This window comes from Saccopteryx bilineata, chromosome 5, assembly GCF_036850765.1.
Source record: "Saccopteryx bilineata isolate mSacBil1 chromosome 5, mSacBil1_pri_phased_curated, whole genome shotgun sequence".
Lineage (NCBI taxonomy): Eukaryota > Metazoa > Chordata > Mammalia > Chiroptera > Emballonuridae > Saccopteryx > Saccopteryx bilineata.
In genome coordinates, this window is record NC_089494.1 from 186,614,436 (window position 1) to 186,635,670 (window position 21,235).

At 35.9% G+C, this 21,235-nt stretch overlaps 1 protein-coding gene across 3 annotated transcripts in view; it reads left to right on the top strand.

Annotated features, from left to right (window-relative positions):
• Positions 1-21,235, top strand: part of UNC5C (unc-5 netrin receptor C) — a 437,884-nt gene that overhangs the window by 265,235 nt on the left and 151,414 nt on the right. For all 3 annotated transcript variants that reach the window (XM_066232951.1, XM_066232949.1, XM_066232950.1), the window contains exon 3: positions 6,368-6,511. In XM_066232951.1, coding sequence (XP_066089048.1) covers positions 6,368-6,511 — 144 coding nt within the window. The remainder of the gene's footprint in view (positions 1-6,367; positions 6,512-21,235) is intronic.

Genomic DNA, 21,235 nt, shown 5'->3' on the forward strand with positions numbered 1-21,235 from the left:
ACACAGGAGAAGTGCCCATCTGCTTCTCCACCCCCCCCCCCTTCCTCTCTGTCTCTCTCTTCTCCTCCTGCAGCCGAGGCTCCATTGGAGCAAAGATGGCCCAGGGCGCTGGGGATGGCTCCTTTGCCTCTGCCCCAGGCGCTAGAGTGACTCTGGTCGCGACAGACTGATGCCCCTGGTGGGCAGAACGTCGCCCCCTGGTGGGCGTGCCAGGTGGATCCCGGTCGGGTGCATGTGGGAGTCTGACTGTCTCTCCCCGTTTCCAGCTTCAGAAAAATACAAAAAAAAAAAAAAATTCATGAATTACATGAAATTAAAATACAAAGGAATACATATTTAGATCTAGATAATTTTTTAAAACTATACTTTCAAAGAAAATTGTTGAAATATACATTCAAATATATAGTAATTAGGTGTGTAAGAAAAATATTTAAAAGGAGCAATGCATTTGCTATCTCAATGGAATATGCTGTGTCCTTCCAAATTAAACAAATTGCCATCATGGTTTTACAAAGTGGTCGCTTTATATTTTAAACAATATTGACACCTAAGGCAGAAATAAATTATAGAAAGCACTTCAGTTCCCATTTTGTTCTCCGAAAGAATTCTTGAAAGAAATTAAACAGGGTTTTCATCACCAAAGTTATGAAAAGGAATTAAATGATGAGCCAAAGTTCGTAGGATTAATTTCTATCACCTCATTACAACTCTGTAGGTAAGAAGGATATTTTGCATAGCCACCACTTCAAATATCCTTCATCCCAGCATCTTCAAGTTTAATGGTGGTTGGAAAAGAAAGGGAAAAGCAGTGTTAACACTGTCACTATATTTGAGTCATTTGTCATTATTTTAATATCATTTTGCAATTATAAAGTTTCAACTTTCAAGGAGGAAAACTGAACTTATATAGCTTTCTAGAAGCACTGGACATTTCTCTATTCCAAATGCACAATCAATTAATATTTTCTTCTTAATTCTCAACAAAACAAAAATATAACAAAACAAATCACAGGTCTTCATTGGACATGGGATGCAAGACAGAACCAGGTGATTAGAAACTATCACATAAGAAGGAATCAATTCAATAACTTAGGTATAAAATATTCCCAAACAAATCCTTTGAACCATTCAGTCCCAGCCATGTTATCCCTTAACTTTTAGGCAAATTGATATTGATCACAAAGACAGTAAATGGAACTTTAACAAAATTACACTCAAAATAAATCTAATATACCAGTAAGTTTTAATTCCCAGCTACACAAAGTAATTTTAGTTATTTAGATGACCTATTTACATATTAAATATTATATTAAAAACCCTTGGAAAATATTTGAGAGAAAAGTTTGTAAATTATTTTTTACAGTGTTTCTTTTTTCCTGATGTAGTTAAAGCTTGTCAAATGATTTCATGTAACAGGAAACAGTGTCCTGATTATGAAGTTCTGCCTATCAAGCTGTCATATTTTGAGTACTTCAGTGAATTATAAATTACAAAAATAATTATCAGATTTTATGGTATGACATCGTTTTAAATAATAATGGTATTTTGTGTTGTTTAATTTATAGTAATACATCTACTACTGATATGTTTCATATTTTAGATCATATTAGTGAAAACTAATAGGATTATGCTCTGGAAGAAAACATGAAAAAGAGACCACACTAATTCAATTACATGTAATATATTCCAGAACATCCCTACCTGCAGCTTTCTACATTTCTCACCAACCCCAGTCCTAACTGTGAATGTACTATAATGAGATCTTACTGAATGACCTCTGCAGCTCTTCTCCCAATAGGGAAAGGGCTGGAAGAAGTCTGCACAACATGATGTCTCAAAACTTCAGTTTGTCATATGAAAGGTAAAGCAATTGGAAGGCATGAGAAAAACAAGTTGGTGTACTTAACATCTAAGTTAACGTGGGGGTAGTATGCTTTGTACTAAAGCATATCTGGGGTATCAGAAGGTACAAATTAGATGACCACATTTTAAAAAATCTTTATAAGATGATGCATGATTTTGTTTAATATCACCTAATAAACAAAATAAATGATCAGCTTAAGGCTGTAGGTGACATTTAATTCATCTTTATATTTCTGGAATTTAACATGATTTTTGACACTTATGGACTTTTATATTTGTTGCCAGCATTATAGATTACATTTCTTGGGGTAATATGGATCTTTTAAAAAATAATTATACAACAGGGGTTATCATGTATTTGTGATCTCTTTATAATAACCTCTAGAAAAACACAATTAGTGGTGCCTGACCACTGTCGTAAAATTAAAATTATGTGAAGTATAAATGTTAATTACCAGATTTTATTGCCATATTATGGATAAACTCACAACAATTCAATCAGAGCATTGCACTTACATCTGAATTTCTAAAATTATTTGAAACTCCCTGTTAACAAGTACATATTTATACTCATTATAAGACTACTTGGTATAGCATGCTAATTACTTTCCTGTGCTCTGGCTCCCAAACCACAATGAATCCTATTATAAAAGCAAATCACTGCAAACTTCAAACAGCATGCATCCTTGAGACGCCACTCTTAAAGGAAGAACAGTGATGGGAAATCTTTGATGTGTTTAGATGTGATGGGAAATACATATTTGTATCTGAGCAAATCCTGTAGACCGAAGCATTTCCCCCCACCCTTAAATAACCTGAAACCAATTTCAAGTTCTCAAATGCTCTTCAAAGCAGACCGCCTTAGAAGCAACACTGATGGCATTTCAAATTTTAAGACAGCTTGTTTTTTTCTATCTTAAGACTTCAAGCATATTTGAAATTTCACTTTCAAAGGGAAAGGATGTTACCTACTTTTACCCACACCACTAGCCTCTGGTTAGATGAGCAAAATGTTATAAGGGAATGAACTTACCTGTGGTAATGAACAGATGATATATAACCAAGTAGCTCAGAGTCTGAATAATGAATGCAGTAGACTCGAGGGAATTCTGAGCTGTGTTTAGATACTTCATGCTTCACTTCTTTCTTGTGCTCGTGTTGTGGACCAATAGTTGGAATGTAAACTTTGGCCTGTGGCAGGACAACTCTACACAACTGTAAATAATCCATCCCCTTCTAAACGGGGTGTCTGTGAAGCTGAGGACAAAAACTGGTGTGTGCTTGACTCCAGCACCCACAGGGAGCCTGGGCCACACAATTCAGAACATTCATACTCTGAATAGTTCCTGTAACAGGAGGGTCGGTCTGTGGCTTCTTAAAAGGCCTCAGATCTGTGGTCAGTAAAAACAGCCATGAATCTATTTGGGTTAAAAGGATACAGTGGCCCTAGTGAAGTTACCCCAACATTTAATTAGGTTTCCTGTAATTGCTTTAAGTAAAAGGGGTGAGGGGGATGAAACCTAAATTTGTCATCTTGGAACACAAAATATTTGTATGTGGTTTTAATATCCTGAAGCCATTTGTTGCTGCTCTGCATTTTGGAAAGAACTGTAATAGTTCTAAGGAAATACACATTGAAAGTTTATCAGCCCTTTGGTGACTGTAAATTACAGCAACAACTTTACAGGAAGAGTTTTGTTTCCAGTAGTGACTTTCTGCAGGAAGAGAGAAGGTACAAATAGGCAAAACAGGCACAAGTATTAAACACCAGACAATGGGGGGAAGGGGAAGATGTGGGGTGGGCAAAGGGTGGAAACGGTGTGCTCTCTCTTTGCACGGATTTCTATGCATTGAAAAAATGGGAATAATAACAGTTAGTTAGGAAAATGAGAGGCCTAAACAGGGGCCAGGATATAAGAAAGAAAGTGCTGTTATCTTTATACACCAGTGGGACAGCACCTACTTCTGTTGGGTGGTTATTAATTTCCCTGAATACTGTTACCCATTTGAGCATGTTGTAGCCTCTAGGGTAAGTTCTGAGAGATTCCTTTTTAAGGGTCTCTAGATAACACCTTTTTCATGTCACCTGTGCCAAAAAGTCATAATCGAACATCTTAAGAAATCATAACTTTGAGGAACCAATTAAATTCCAGAAACCTAATTAAACTATATCTTGTACATACACATAGGTATTTTTTTAAAATTCTCATCTGATTATATTATCTACTTGCTTAAAACACTTCAGTGATATCCATGACTCTAAGGAAGAAATTTAAAACCCTAAACATGGTATACAGCAGTGGTTCTCAAGTTGCATGCATTAGAATTCTTGGAGGGTTTCTTAAAACACAGATTACTGGGCTTGATTCTTGAAGTTATTTAGTTGCTGAGTCTGAAGTGGGACCCGAGAATTCACATTTCCAACCAATTCCAGGTGATGCTAACAAAGCCGTACTGGGGTTCAAATTGAGAACCAGTATATAAACGAGTCTCTAGTTTTATCGCATGCCATTATTTTCTGTGTCTGGGGTTTAATTATCTTCTCTTGGGACTTCAACTTTCTCTTTACTTTTCTGCTTCTTCCCATATGTCCTATTCTTCCCATGTCATTTAGCCAACCTGACTCTTGTTGGATCTTTCATTCCCCTTGTTATTTATTGTGTCCCTATATGTCTCCTTTGCAGCACTGAATACAATTATAATTAAATAATAAATTGTATAATTGTATATTAGTTCAATGAGAACAATCACTATCTTACTCATCATTTCCCAATTACCTAGTGCAGTGTCTTTTATATAATTGATACTTAATAAATATTTAGTCAATGAATGAATGAATGGTAGAAAGCAATATGTTTAATCTTTTTTCATGTGCTCCACACTTGACCTAGAACAAATTCTTCTACTCACTAAGGGTTCCCCTGTTAGTTCTCTCAATAGACACTCCATCTGTAAAGTGTGTAATCAATCAATATATGATGGCTACTCACATATATTGTTTAGATCATTCTTCATGTTCAATAGAAAGAGGCACCTTGCAAAAAATAAATCTCTGACATTGGTTGATACCTCTTGATAAATACACCTAAAATCATAATCCCAGATTCTTAATTCAATTTTTGTTATTTAGGATTAAATGATTCTGTGGAAAAAATTCCAATTTTCATGCATTTTAGTTGGAGGCCACTTTATCTCTAAAAGGATTTTCATTACATTACAATTACAGAGAAACATTTGGGCTTTCAAAATATTATGCGTGAAAACCTTGAAGTCATACATTCTTTGGATAGAAAAGCAGAGGTTTGTTCATTAAGGCTAGTAAATCTTTAAAAAAAAACAATATGCCTTAATAACTGAAATAAATGTTAAAGTAATTTAGTTGTTAAATAATCACCACATATTTATAAATTAGTAGCTGATATAATAAAACCTGATAAATACAGTGGTGAGATTCAAATAATTTAACAACTGGTTCTCTGCCCTAATGACCATTATAAGTATAAAAAAACGATATACTGAAAGGTAATTTATTATTTCATGCATTTAATACTTAAGTAAGAACACTAAAAGAGATATATAAAATTAGATTGTTATAAAAAAGAGTTCTAAAATATTAATGAAAAAATATTATATAATACCCGACAAAAAACAAGAAAACATTTATTTCCATATTGCTTCTTGATTGGCATCCTCACTTGCTATTTTTTTCACTATGGATGGAATGAACATTACTACAGGTGCTTAGAATATGCTGCTGCACAGATGAATGTTAAAAAAAGAGTAAGCAATGTAAATTTGTGATTTCCACATTGGGCAGCTGCCCAGGCGCCCATCTTAGAGAGAACCCTGATTACAAGTGCCATTTTAACAACCAGTTTGCCGAACTCAACAAAAAATTAGGTAATGGTTCTGTTAAACTGGTGCAAACTGGCTGAACCCACCACTGGATATATACATACATACATACACACACACACACACACACACACACATATATATATGTATATATATATTTTTTATAGTTTATATACTTATGATTATAGTTTTAGGTGGTTCTCATTTCACGGGAACTAAATTTTCCTAGGAAGACTTAAATTCGTAATCCTGTAAACAGCATGTGGGTATCTTACTCACAACCTATATAATTAAGGTAGAATCCTTAGAAACTGTGAAATTCAAGTTCACATTTAAATATACAAAAGGAGATAACTTGGTGGAGGATGAGTATTAGGCTATATGGAGAAAAATATAATTTTGTGGAGTGATAGATCTTCCCTTTTATCTTCTGATAAATCCAGAAGATTTGAAATAACAAATAAGAAAGTAAAAAAAGTTTGAGTCAAGTACCTGGAGCCAGAGAAAATCAGAAGAGATAAGAGACAATATCCAGGATATTGACCTAGGGCATCAAAAAGCATCACCGAGGGATAATAATATGGCACAGTGTTTTGTATTTCTTCAGTAATAATCTTCTTCTGACTTCAATATTCTTTTCTCTGGTTAGGTCTCATTGTCCGGGAAGTGAGCATTGAGATTTCACGCCAGCAAGTAGAAGAACTCTTTGGGCCTGAAGATTACTGGTGCCAGTGTGTGGCCTGGAGCTCAGCGGGCACCACGAAGAGCCGGAAGGCCTATGTGCGCATTGCATGTGAGTCATTGCACACGGACCCTGTGGGTTTCAGAAACTGGTGGAATATGGGGAGATTTAGACTGACAGCTCGAACATCAAAACACCTAGTCAAAAATGGCCCTCATATTTCTTTACTTGAGCTATGCTTTTCTCTTAAGTCACCATATTATTTTATTGTTTGTTTCAAGGCACTGAGCAATTTTCCTTTAAGGACATGAATAAATTAGTGCTGCTTTTAAAAGATTCTGAATTTTTTATTTTAAATCTGGTAATAATGAAGTTATGAGAAAACCAACTGTATTCCTTTCACCAGTTTATTCTGCCTATTTGTGAATACAGTGTTTTGCAATCAGAAACAAAGATTGCCCAGACAAACTTTTGTATTTATTTTGGAAACGTTCTAGTACATCAAAATTACCACTATTTTTTACACAGTGTTAATTTCTAGAGTATTCATGTTCATGAAGAGGTTCAAAGGTGCCCCATTAAAATTGTTCTGTAATCAGATGAATGTTGCTAATACAATTTTTTTTACCAAAGTTACAGAAGTTTTTTCATTGTAAATCTTCTCAGATTTTTTATATGCAAATATTTTAAATGCTAAATTAATATGCTAATAATATCCCCAAGAAAGAGATATAGCCTGCAGTTCTTTCTGTCGACTCATTTTTTTAATAAATACTATTCACATCTTGAACAGCATGAATGCTACTATAATCTGTTTTAAGTTTCCATATTAAGAACTTTTCTCAAGTATGAGACCAGTGAAATCCAAGTAAGATGTATTACCTGAACCCTTTTTCATGTCTGCGTTTACTAAATCCCCTTTTGTGGCAGATGTCAATATTACTTATCTCTAACAAGTCACAGAGTTTCAATAATCCTGGCTTTGATGCTTCCCCAATTCTACACTCACCTCTTCCTTCCCTTCATCATGATGTAGACCACAATCATTGCAAACACTTCCCAGGTAGTGGTTATGGCTCAAGACTTATCCTTCTTCCAGTCCTTCTTTCATATCACCACAAATGCAGTTTTTCTAAAACTTTGGTCTCATCTTTCTGTGTTTACAATTTTACAGTGGTTTGTGTAATAAAGTCAAAATTCCTTACATTGGTATATATCATTATATTAGTTTGTTAGGGCTACTATAACAAAGTACCACAGAGTGGGTGGATTTAAACAACAAAAATTTATTTTTGCATAGTTCTGGAAGCTAGACATCTTGAGTTCAAGGTGCCAGCAGTATTGACTTCTTCTGTAACCTCTACTTACAGATAGTCATCTTCTCTGTGTCTTCACATTGACTTCTCTCTGTAACTATTCAGATCCAAATTTCTCTTCTTCGTAAGATTATAAATCATTTTGGATAGGGCCACTCTAAAGACCTCATTTTAACTTAATCATCTTTATAAGGTTTATCTCAAAATAAAGTCACTATCTGAGGTACTGGGGATTAGGACATTAATATAAGAAGTTTTGGGAGATACAATCAGTCCATAATGCCACATTTTATGTTTTACAAATCTAACTTATGTTTTTAGCTCTGACGACTATGAATGTCTCCATTCTAGTTGTACTATATTAGAAATACTATGATTTCTCTACTCTCTAGTTATTGTTCATAATGAAGTGTTTTACCTTTCTCTTACTTACCTTTATTATTTATAAAAGTTCATTTATTCAACAGTTATTTAATAAACACAATCTCTCTTCTTGGAACAATTATAGGTATTTGGTATGGAACCTGAAACAAAACATGTAATGATCCCTGCCCTCATGGATCGTATGTTCTGGTGAAGAAAGACAAACTCTAATAATAACAATAATAATAATAATCAGGTACAGAGCAAGTGGTTAGTTCTATGAATAGAACAAGGAAAGGGGATTCTGTTGTGCTATGTGAGGGTGGGCAAGGAAGGCCTCAGGAAGAAGTGACAGTTAAAGAAACCTGAAGGGGAGCAAAGGAGTTAGGCAGAAGGAACAGCAAGTGGTACAAGCAGGGATGGATACCCTGAGGTAGGAAGCTGACCAGTTACAAGAAGACCAGATTGGCCAGAGTGGCTATAAGACAGTGAATGAAGAGAGACTCTTAGATGAGCTATGAATGGTAAGGCATGGAGTAAAGACAGGAGGGGCAGTCTAGGACCATGTAGCTATAACTTATTTGGTTCTTAGTAGGAGAAAGGAACTTTGGAATGTTTTCAGCAGAGGAATTCCTGACCTGACTTTTATTTTAGCAGAATCACCTAACTGCTGTATTGAAAACTACTATGAGAGACAAGGGTAAAAGCAGGAAGACCAATAATGAGGCTGCTACTATTATGGTAAATGAGCATAGATGAGAAGCGGTAGAAGTAGTGTGATCTTGATTCTAGATATATTTGAAAGCAAAGGTAATGGCTTTTGTGGAGAGATTGGATGTGGGATGTGAAAGAGAAGAATAATGATACAGAAAGTCTAGAGATTTTTAAGGATTTCTTTCAAATGTCTTCAGTGAAGTCGTTTCTGCCTCATGAGTCTCCTTTTTCAATATTTTCAGAGCAGCTTGTCCATACTCTTAATATAGGAATGTCTCATTTGAATTATGTCCACTTGTAACATCTGTGTTTCATGCCAGCAGGTTCCTTGAGATCAATTTTGCTTAATTCAGTTTTGCTTAACTTTATATCTTTAGTGCTTAGCACAATGCCTAGAATATCATAGATGCTTAATAAATTTTGTTGAATTAAAATCATCATAAAGAAGTCCCAAAGTTTATTAGAATGTTCTATAAAGAGAATTCTCATGTGGGTTCTCCATGAAATACATGGAGATAGAAACATGTATGTGGGCAAATGTTATAATTAAAGAGTATTGTTAGGAACAATATTCGTGGAGGAATAAAGGCAGTAGTATTGGGCAGAGGGAGAAATTGTGCTGCAGTACAGGTATAACAAAAGATGAACTCATAGGGAGCTTTGGAACTCAGATGGTCCCACCTTGAGACAAAGAGCTTAGCAAAATTTTATTCCTCCACATAGACTAGTCAGTGGATGCAGGTTCCTCCTAGTGCCCCCCTTCAGTATGTGTCACCTGGGTCAAGTCAGCTCTCCTCAACTGAGGACAGTTCCAGGAGAGAGGCTGGGAACCTTGAATACGAACAGTCCCAATAGATGGGATCGGTCCTGAGAAAGAAACAGAAAGTAATTATTTTGGTGAAATATTTAAATGAATTTGAAACTACCAGTAGCTTCTAATTATAATCAAGAGGCACAATGACTTAAAACTATATCTTTCATTGTTGTGTTTATTAATATCGTGTATAATAAATATGTAAAATCGCCAATCTCTACTTCATATTAAATCGACTTGACAAAAGGCTGGCTTAAGGGCTTCATAGTTTCAAATGATAAATATCTTGTGTCAACTTCATATATGTAATATATAGTAGCATATATAATATTCTCTATATATGTCTATTCATATAAAAATTAAATATATATAACCTCATCTTTCTTTGCAAAATATTACATAATATTTGCTATTTACTTCATAGTTTTTAAATGTAGATTAACATTTTTAAATAATAGAACAAACTCTTCCTCTAGTAAAAGATTGGTTTTCCCATAGCATCTTTTCATCTTCACGTAGTAAGACTAAAGAGCAGTTTACTTGTAGTTTCATAATTAACTGAACCTGTGTGTGTATGGCCAAAGAACACCATCCAACTGGTGAGATTTATCTACATAGTATTTAGGTCATGATGAAATAAAAGGTTAAATTTCAAATTCTCTTTGTCAAGAGTGGTGATGCCTAACAATCAAAATCCTAATTTTACAGTAAGCTTGCAGATTGTTATTTTGCCCAATAATACTTGATAGCCATCACACAGACTTCAATTAAAGTTCAAATTTGTCTCAGGTCAAGATAACCATAATCCTAAGGTTAAATAAGTGCAATTACCTCTCACCTAATTAGATTTATATATTCATTTTGTGTACTTTGGGGGGTCCATAGTTGTTTCATGAAAAAATGCTCTATTTTCAGAAGTTTATAAAGCTGAAATGAATATTGGCTATTCATTTATTGAAGTTTTTTTATACCACGTTCAGACTATATAAAGAGACAGTAGGACAGGAAAGAAAGGAAACATGAAATGTAGAATTCAGCCAGGCATGAGCTGAGAACATAATATGCCTGCTCTAAAGTAATGAACATTTGTTAGAGAACAGCGTCAAATGGCTTAAGTAGAGGCTGTAACTTCCAATACACAGAGAAAATTTTCTTTGCAGAGAACTCAAACAGACACTATAATGACTGTCCAAAGTAGAACTGTTGGGTAAAACAGCTACCAGTTTTATAGGATTGCTTTTTCCAGGATCCCTTGTTATAGACCAAAGGGAAAATTCCCGAATATTAAGGTAGGAAAACATAATTCAGGCAAAATTTCAGCCAACACTGCCTTTCCTCCTACAGGAAATGTCTTGATTTTTATATGGCTGCTGTTGTGCATATGGTGATTGTTGATGATGTGGCTATTGTTGCCAGGGGTTGTGTTTATAATGTAAAAATAGTAGCACAGTAGAGTGGTGAGAGCACAAGCTTTGAGGCCACATTGACTTACAGTCAGTCTAGTTGCATCACTTACAAGTATGACCTCGATCAAGTGATTTAACCCCTCTGAGCCTTAGTTTTATCAGCTGTGAAATGAAAATGATAGGGTTATATTTTTAATTAGATAGAGATGTAAAGCATAGAGCATAGTGCCAGACACCAAGCAAATGCTAAGTGAATAGGTGTTCATAACAACAGATACAATTTCAACAACTTTATTTGTGCACATTGAAACTTATCGATGCTAAGTTAACTTTGGAAACTAAAAGTCTCTCCTTTTACCACTTCATGTCCCAAGCCTGGACTACCAATCCTAGAGGATGAAATTCTCTGGTGATTCACATATAATTGAACAGTAATATTTCCCCATCCCTGAGGATGGAGGAGCAGTCCATATAATCACCTTTCTCTTGCAATTTGGGAGTTATAGTGGATTTATGTGCACAGAGAACCTATCTTTCTGGGAACGGCAGGATAGATCCTAAGGATTTTCTCTTTATGATGTGTGCAAACCAATAAATCATAGACACTGTCATAAAGACCATTGGCTACAGAGAGGAATAAGATATTGTAGATCCTGGAAAGAATTAAGGAAGATCAGAGCCACCCTTAAAAAAGTAATTTAAAAAGAAAAAGGAAAAATTAATTTTAAAATGTATTTTATTTAGTCCAGAATCTCTAAACTATCATGTGAACAAAATAACCAATATAAACAAGTAATAAATATCTTACATTTTTTTCATTCTAAACTTTGAGATCTGGTATGCTTACAGTTACAGTACTTCTCAATTAAAGCTAGCCACCCATTAATTGCTTGAGAGCGAAATGTGGTTAGAATTGGGCAGATGGGTTAGAATAATATTAATAAAGGTGCAGTCCAATTAACTATTTTTTCATCCCACATAATTAGATATCTTTTTCTTTTTGGGTGGGAATACTTAAGATCTACTCTCTTAGCAAATTTCAAGTATACAATATGATATTATTCATGATAGTTATGCCATACATTACATTCCCAGCATTTATTCATGATATAACTGAAAGGTTGTACCCTTTGACCGATATTACATGGACTATTTTATTCAATCCTTGCAAAAACTTTATGTGATGGGTGTTATTATCCTCATAATTAAGAAAATTGAGAGCAGAGAGAGATAAAAAATCTTGCCTGAGTTCACAGAGCTGGTATATGAAGAAGCAAGTCAGTCCACCAGCAGTGTTCACACCCTGACCCAACACACTGGATACATATAAGAGAGGACTTGACAATGATTTCTATGCAGGTAGCACTCTCATTTTCCACATACATAATGTTATATGCTTGCTATTATTTATAATAGAGAAGTATAAGCAGTCCTTAGGTTTCTGCTTCTCTACCCATTACTTGGTCTGTATTAGCCACACCAGCTTCCTTGTTTCCACTGTTGTATAACATAGTCATTCCAAATACAAACTATTTGCAGTAATTGTTCCATCCCATCTGGAACATCTCCAACTCTGTGTGCAGTTCACTTCCTTCTTCCACTCTGATTTCTGCTAAAGTGTCACCTTTACAGATGGGGAGAACTTGACCAATTTGCCTAAACCTATTGACCCCAACTCTGTCCTCCTCCTAAACCCACACCTTTATTTTTCTTGAGAACATTTCTCTTAATCATTATTTGTTTTCTTTTATGTTGACTGTGTGCATCACTGGAATATAAGCTTCACAAGGACAGCCATTTTATTTTCTTCATTATATTCCTGTGAAAATTAAGAAACGGAAACTTTATTTAAAATGGCGTCAGGAGACTAGAAGAGAGAACTCTCAAGTATGTGGCACTCAACTGACCTCAACAGAAAGTGACCTGCCTTACGTCTTTGACAGGAAGTGATACTACATTACTATCTCAGTCAGAGGAAGAAAGGATTCCTTTGATCCTAGTAACAATTCAGCCAATGAGAGAATGACATAACTCAGACAATGGAAAGTCAGGATACTTCAAACTTTCAGTTTCCTCCAATAGACTCTTTGTTTTCAATAGTCCCTCCCAAGTCTATAAAGGACATGCAAATATCTGGCAGCCTATTTGTAAAAGGTCAAAACCCCCCAATTTCTAAAAATAGTTCTTTGCATGTGGATGGTGCTAAGTAAATGAAGACATTTAAAATTAAATTGAATTAAGTTGAAAGCATATGATGGGGCAAAGTGATGATGCCATTGAATGCTAATCATTTGTTCATTCTGTAAAAATGTTTTACTTCCTAAGAAATTGAAATACATCAGATAGTCTGAAGTGATTATCTCTGTGCCTCTCAATTCAAACACCCATTATACGTCTGCACTTAATCATTTTCTTCGTAGCACTTATTAACTTATAAACTATTATATACTTATTTATTATGTTCATGGTTTGAGGCTTATCACTCCCACCTTCTTAGAAAGTGATATCCCTATGTTTGGTTTGTTATTTATATTCAAAATGTCTACAATGATACCAGGTACACTGTGGGAACTTAATAAATATCATAAAGAAATGAATTAATTAATATTTCTATAGTAAGGGTAGTAGGATCTCCAATTAAATATAATATGTCAGCTTGTAAATTATTGTGTTGGTTTTGTATATGGAAGTTATTACTCATGGCCTTCTATGTTATTTTATCCATTTCCTATCTGTCTACTCCACCTGGCATAAAACAAAATTAATTAATTATGCAATTTGATCAGATAATGCATTTCTTTAACCAGATATTCTGAAAGATTTATATTACACTATGATATTATCTAGAATGATGTTTAAAGCCAAATGTCTTGATAGAGCTTAGGAAGCTTGCCAACACACCAGAATAAATGACCTGTTTACTAAGTTGTGGTTGATTTTCTTGTATAATCATTTAAGCCCCCAAGGAGCCCATTATAAATTCCCAAAGCTAGATTTTAATTAGATGAGATTAATTGTAGAATTTAGACTTTTTAGATAAGAGAAAATTTTAACAATAAATTTCTCCTTGTTTTATATAAATCTTAATCATTGTATTAAATCATGCTGTTTTCATTTCAAGATTAAAAACTATGACACACCTGCTTGTAACAGTCTATGTTTTTGCAAACATATTTGCTTATATATATGGACAGAGGTTCCCAAGATTCATGGAGGCCTACAAATCTAAAAACATTTATAGCCCATATTTATTCTGAGAGGTAGACATTCAATTGATAGAACGCTGTCTTATAAGTTATAGTGTGGGGGAAATTTCTGTGTGCTATAGGAAGAGCTGGTAACCCACCAGACTAAAATGTGTCATTAAAGTAATGTTTTATGCTATATGAAAAAGGAAGTTTATGGCTGAAATGCTTATTTGCAAAAAAGCTCGTCTGCAATCATTGCATTCTATTTTGTACTCTGAGAAAAGAGCCCTCAGTTGTTGATATGTCAGGTATCTCATCCATAACATTGGCATGTTTCTTAGTATTTATCCTTAAGACATACCTTTAAAATATTATGAAGACATATAATCATTTTTTCTGAAACTAAAGATGTGATGTGAATATAAAAGAATAGCTCATATGATTCTTTTTCTTCCTCTACTTTGTTATGGATGTCATTTGGAATTCTTGCTCTAAAATATTTATTTAAAAAAAAATCTTTAGCAAAACTCTCTGAATACAAATATGTCCTATATATTCCCCAAAGCCAAGAAATAAAGAAGAAAGACTGAGATTGTACTTTCTTTCTGCAGGGACTTTGTTCACTTGAGACTTCTCTGTTTAAATGACCTCAATGCAGGCAGAAATAGGCATGCCTCAGCACAACTTAACACTTTACCATGATAATCTTTTGCCTATTTGCTTAAAGATCATTCTAACATCTGCCCCTGGATATGAGCTATGATATTATAAAAAGCTTTAACAGAAAATTTCTAAAAGTTGTCAAAAACAACTTTTTAAAAAGTAAAAAATGAGGTTATAAAACAACAGGAACCAATGAAAACATTTCATCTTCATTAAACTATTAAAAATCCTGTGTGCCGTCCCTGGCTGGTTGGCTCAGTGGTAGAACGTCGGCCTGGCATGCAGAAGTCCCGGGTTTGATTCCCGGCCAGGGCACACAGGAGAAGCGCCCATCTGCTTCTCCACCCCTCCCCCTCTCCTTCCTCTCTGTCTCTCTCTTCCCCTCCCGCAGCTGAGGCTCCATTGGAGCAAAGATGGCCCCGGCGGATGGCTCCTTGGCCTCTGCCCCAGGCGCTAGAGTGGCTCTGGTCGCAACAGAGCGACGCCCCCTGGTGGGCGTGCCAGGTGGATCCCGGTCGGGCGCATGTGGGAGTCTGTCTGACTGTCTCTCCCGGTTTCCAGCTTCAGGAAAAAAAAAAAAAAATCCTGTGTGCCCAGATCTGTTGTAAAGCCCCTGTGCCCGTTAACTATTGTGATGCTCTTGGCAATCCTAAGAGTTAGGTGTTATTATCCTTATTCTGCAGATAACAGAACCATCGCATAAAAACAGGTAACTGGCCTCAGTCACTTGTTTAGGAAATAGTAAATGTGAGCCTTAAACGTTTCTCTCCTCAGTCCAATTCATTGTGCACATTTCAGAAACATAACAATTCTTGAATTTTCTAACCATAGAGGAAACTTCTTGTAGTTTGTTTTTGTTTGTTGGTTGGTTGCTTCTTGTCTCTTTTGTTTTATATTTTACAGTATTCTAAAAGAAAAATCAAGAGAAAAGAGACAGTTCCATCCATTTTATTTACATACTATATTCCTTATATTTAAAAATTACAGTTGCTGAACATAAATTTTTTCATGATTTTTAAAAAAATTCCAGCAAAGATATATACTCTGATTCTAAATAGTGAAACATTGATAAACTTTTTAGAGTTCTGTGGTCTCAAGTGGGGCCTTTTTCAATTTTAATAAGTGTTCAAAGCACAGGAGACTAATCTAGTTCTCCCAAAACATGCTGACCGGTCTGTGCACAGCAGTTGTTTCCTGGCAGCAGCCAAATTTGTTGATTTAAACATAAGTTGTACTCAACTCTGACAACATAATTAGTCCCGTCTATCATTATTGGAAGAAAGGTACATTTCTTCCCTTTAGTAACATAAGTATTATTATTATATGTGACCACAAAATTATTTTATTCACTAGAAGAGTACTTTGAAAGTACATTAAAACAATTTTTTCAAGTTAAAAGTATAGACCCTGGCTGGTTGGCTCAGTGGATAGAGCATTGGCCCAGTATGCAGATGTCTTGGGTTTAATCCCTGATCAAGGCACACAGGAAAAGTGCCCATCTGTTTCTCTCCCCTTCCTTCTCTCCCTTCTCTCTCTGTTCCCCTCTCACAGCCAGTAGTAGCTCAATTGGTTCCAGCATTAGCCCTTGGTACTAAGGATAGCTCGGTTGGTCCAAGCATCGGCCCCAGATGGGTTGTAGGGTGGATTGCGGTCAGGGTGCATGTAGAAGTCTGTCTATCTCCCCTCCTCTCCCTTAAAAATAAAAGTATTTAGCACCTCTGTTTATTGAGCATGCAAAAGAATTAATTGAAAAATAATTTGAAAATAGGGAAACGTGACTTACTGCAAAGCAGCTGTATTTGCTTAATCCAAGGTCAGGCCTGTGTCAGAGTGTACAGAAGGCGGCCAAGAGCAGATAACTCCACATGAATCTCTTCTAAGTACTGAATTTCCCTAGATGAGAGTCACTTTGTCAAGACCAGCTCACTTTGGAAGGCAGGAAGTTTAACTCTGATACATGGAGTGTGGCCTTTTCACAGAAATAAATAACTAAATAAAGTAATTAATTTATGTAATTCAGTATCAGTACAACCATGAACTCGGTGGAAGTATGGCAGCGGTGCTGATTGGGAACTGAAAGGAGTGGTTATCTAAATGAGGACATTATTATAGAGGCTTTTTATGTAACAGCACTGTCTTAAGTGTGTTCATGTGTATTATTTTATTTAATCTTCACAATAACCCTCTACATACTGGAATTACCCTCATTTTAGGATGCAGAAAGCAAAACACATAAACCTTAAGTACAGGACCAAGATTAAAGTCGGGCCCATGGACCCTGGCTCTACACTCTAATCCCTGTGGCAGGTTGGACAGTGGCTCCAGAGGCATCAGGTCCTCATCTCTGGAACCTGTAGATCTTACCTAACATGGAAAAAGGCTCTTTGCAGACATGCTCAAACTAAAGATCCTGAGATGCGGAGATTATCGTCAATTATCCAGGTGTGCCGTAAATACCATCACAAGTGTCCTTATCAGAGAAAAGCATAGGGAGTTTTGACACAGAACAGGGAGCCATGTGACCACAGAGGCAGGGATTGGGCTGGCAGCCACCGGAATCTGGAAAATGAAAAGCTATGTATTCTCTCTGAGAATCTCTGGAGACAGCACAACTTTGCTGACCCTGTCCTCTTGATAATGGTCCAGTAAAACTGATTTCAGATCGATGGCCTCCAGACTATGAGAAAATAAACGGTGGTTGTTGTAAGCCAGAAAGTGGTCATTTCTATAGGAAACAAATACAACTACCATACAACAGTTCTTCTATAGACCCACGTTATAGGGTAGCCTGCTTTTAAAAAGTTTGTGATCTAGAACAAGTGGGTTCACCTCTCAGGGTACTGGTTGTCATAGGGTAGCCTGCTTTTAAAAAGTTTGTGATCTAGAACAAGTGGGTTCACCTCTCAGGGTACTGGTTGTATCACTTTGTTGTAGAAAATAAGAGAGTTGGGCTGTGCAATTTCTGAGGGCTTTGTTTTCTACTGTAAGAAACGTTCCCAGACCTGCAGTAAAGGGGATGGCAGATTATCTTAGAATTTGAACTGAATTTGGTGTTTATTAAGGATGTACTATATACTAAGCACTAAGCACCAAGATATACTTGAACTTGAAGAATTTTAAGATTTATAAATTCAACAATTGGCTGGAATAGTTCATCTTTTTGAAATGAGATTTAACAGCCCTGTAATGTATGACAGAAAGACAACCATTACTGTGCACATATACCCCATATCAGGAAGCTCTGTACAGTGATCTTTAGATCGGGGATGCAAACATATCACATCTGGAATGCTAACTGCTGTTCAGTGGTGGCCTCCCAAGGGCCTGCGTTAGGGAGGATCCTGAGACTGAATCCAGACTTTACGGAGAAGAACATCGTGATTACTTACAGGCATGTGCTGAAAGGAAAGGCAGCTGTTCCAACTCTAAAACAAGAGTTGAGCACTGATCATACCACTTCTGACAGTTCACTTCTGTACATGAAAGAACTTCAGGATTTTGTACATAGCAACTGTAGCAATGAAGACATTGCATTAGAAAAGAATGTGGGGACATTTTGATTATATATAGTGATCAAGAAAAACAGAAATGATAAAAAAGTATATTTTTTGCCATCAAGAAATTTGTGATCCCCCTGACTGAGGTGCTAATTGTTTTTCATTTCCAAAAAAATGTTGCTTAATCTTCTGAAGTAGTAAAAAGTTATTGCCTAATATTCTTTCTGAAAGTAAGTAAAGGTACCTAAACTAATAAATATAAAATATTACTTTGAAAAATGTTATGTATGCCATACTCCTAACAGAAACAGTTTTGCCCACCAAGATTTTTTGGTCAGCTTTCTTGAGCAAGTGTCTGAAAGTCCGTAGGGGGAGGATTTGTGGGGAGAAGTTTAGGGGATTGTCTCTGAAGTGGGAGAGAGGCTGCACAACTATACTGCTCACAAAATTTAGGGGATATTTCAAAATAAGTATGAAGCGATAAAAAAAGAAGCATTTGTTTTTTTTTATTAAACAAGAACATCAGAAAAGCAAACAAGTCACATCAAGTTGTTCAGTTTTGCAAATAAGATGCAAACTCAATTATTGTGATTGAGTAGCAAATGACATAACAAATGCTTTTTTATCACTTCATATTTATTTTGAAATATCCTCTAATTTTTGTGAGCAATGTATTAAGATAACTTTGACACTCTCAGTAATGAACTTGCTAGACCCACACTTCAAAATGGCAGTCCACATGCTCAGTATAGCCCACCAACTTTTTGGCTCTTAAAATGTTGGTTTATACAGGTATTTTAATAAGCTTTTAAACAGTTGACAGCAATTAGAAAAAAATTTACATAATAGCCTATATTTCTAACTTTAGTAACCATGTATGAGCCTGTGACCCACTAAGTCTGATTTCCTGTAGGACAACATACAGCTAGAGCTGAGTAGCAAGGGGAAAAATTTCTGGTAGATTGGCTTTATGTCCATGTCTCTATTAAAATTTAGAAAACAATAGACAACTCACATGGGTGTCATATTTCAAGAAAAAAAAATTTTTGTCCCTAACCTTCTCTCAGTTTTTTTACCAGTATGGCTTCTAGACACAAGTAAAATTTCAAGTCCTATGCTAGACAACATAAGCCATCATCCTGTACAGAAGTGAGTTCTGCTGACACTGTAGAAACACCGGTAGTGACTTACTGCAGACCAGGTGGCAAGCGTCATAGCACAGAAGCAGGTTAGCGTGTCTCTCACAGTCTTCCTAACCCTCCCTCCCACAGCCTGCAGGATCTAGCACAGTGCCATGTATATCACAGGTGTTCCATAAACACTCCATCAATAAACCTGTGGTTCTTAGATTTTAGTGCTGTGCATAAAACAGACATATGGGACCAGTTACAATTGTATATTCCTAGGGCCCAACCTAAAGATGAATTCTGCATTTTTTTTTCAAGTATAGCATGGTAGTTCTGGGTTTCTCTTTGTGATACATCAATTTAATCATTAGCCCTCCTGCATTCGTAATTGTTTTCTCTCACTCTTTGTCTGACTAAGAATGATAATGCCTAAGGTTTGTATAGCATAATAAAATTCACTAATAATATGGAAAAAGATTAAGTGGGGGAATTACTATCTTTTGAGCACAGACTATATTCAAAACATGGTGGTAGAATTTTTTTTTTTTTTTACAGAGACAGAGTCAAAGAGAGGGATAGACAGGAACAGACAGACAGGAACGGAGAGGAGAAGCATCAATCATCAGTTTTTTTTTTGCGACACCTTAGTTGTTCATTGACTGCTTTCTCATATGTGCCTTGACTGTGGGCCTTCAGTTGACCAAGTGGCCCCTTGCTCAAGCCAGCGACCTTGGATCCAAGCTGGTGAGCCTTGCTCAAACCAGATGAGCCCGTGCTCAAGCTGGCAACCTTGGGGTCTCGAACCGGTGGTAGAATTTTATAGGAGCTTTTTCCTATGTAACATTATATATGATAGTCCCTAGTATCAAACACATTTTTAGCTGAATAAACTAAGGCAAGAAGAAGTTAAGCAATGTGCTTAAGGTCACATACCTAGTCAAGTAGTAGATTTAGGACCTGAGTCCAAGTTTGTTCATGCTGAAGACCCTGTTCTGGTCACAGTGTTATTTTGCTTTCCAATTGCTTTAGATTATTTTCACAATGATCTACAAAAAAAAAAGTGCTTACACTAAATACATACCCATCTCTTAACACACACAAATACACACAGACCTGTGTGTGCATATATGGCTGTTTGTACATATATGCATATATAAAGTATATATACATATATAAAATAAAACCATGTATGATATACCTTGACACTTTCTTTTTTTTATGATTTAATATTTACTGAGAAAGAAATAATCGTGAGTCTACAGTGTCTATGTGCTGTGTCGTGTTTCAGTAAGAAGTACACAAAGCCATTTGCGCACTGGGTATATTGCGTATTCTCTCAAAATCTCCTGTGCGGAGCACGTGCGTCTCATAATTGCGTCTCACCATGCTGTACTGGTCCTTGATGAACTGTCATGTCAAATACAAATATGTCACATCACACGCAATGGATCAACTCTGCATCGATCGAATACGGACATGTGCAGATTAGTTCTCCAATATCAAAAAGGAGGACATGTAGGAGGACAGAACTTACAAAAGAAGGACTGTCCTCCCTAATGGAGGATGATTGGTCACCTTAATGTTAACCATATTTTTAAATAAGTAAAAAATATACTATTACTATTAAAATTGCACATATGAAACCAAAATTGGTGTTATTAGAAAAAAGTGTAAAGTTGGGATTTTGCAGAGCCCTTCAGAAATTGGGGCCCATGGCATGCACCTGGTACACGGGTACACCATGAAA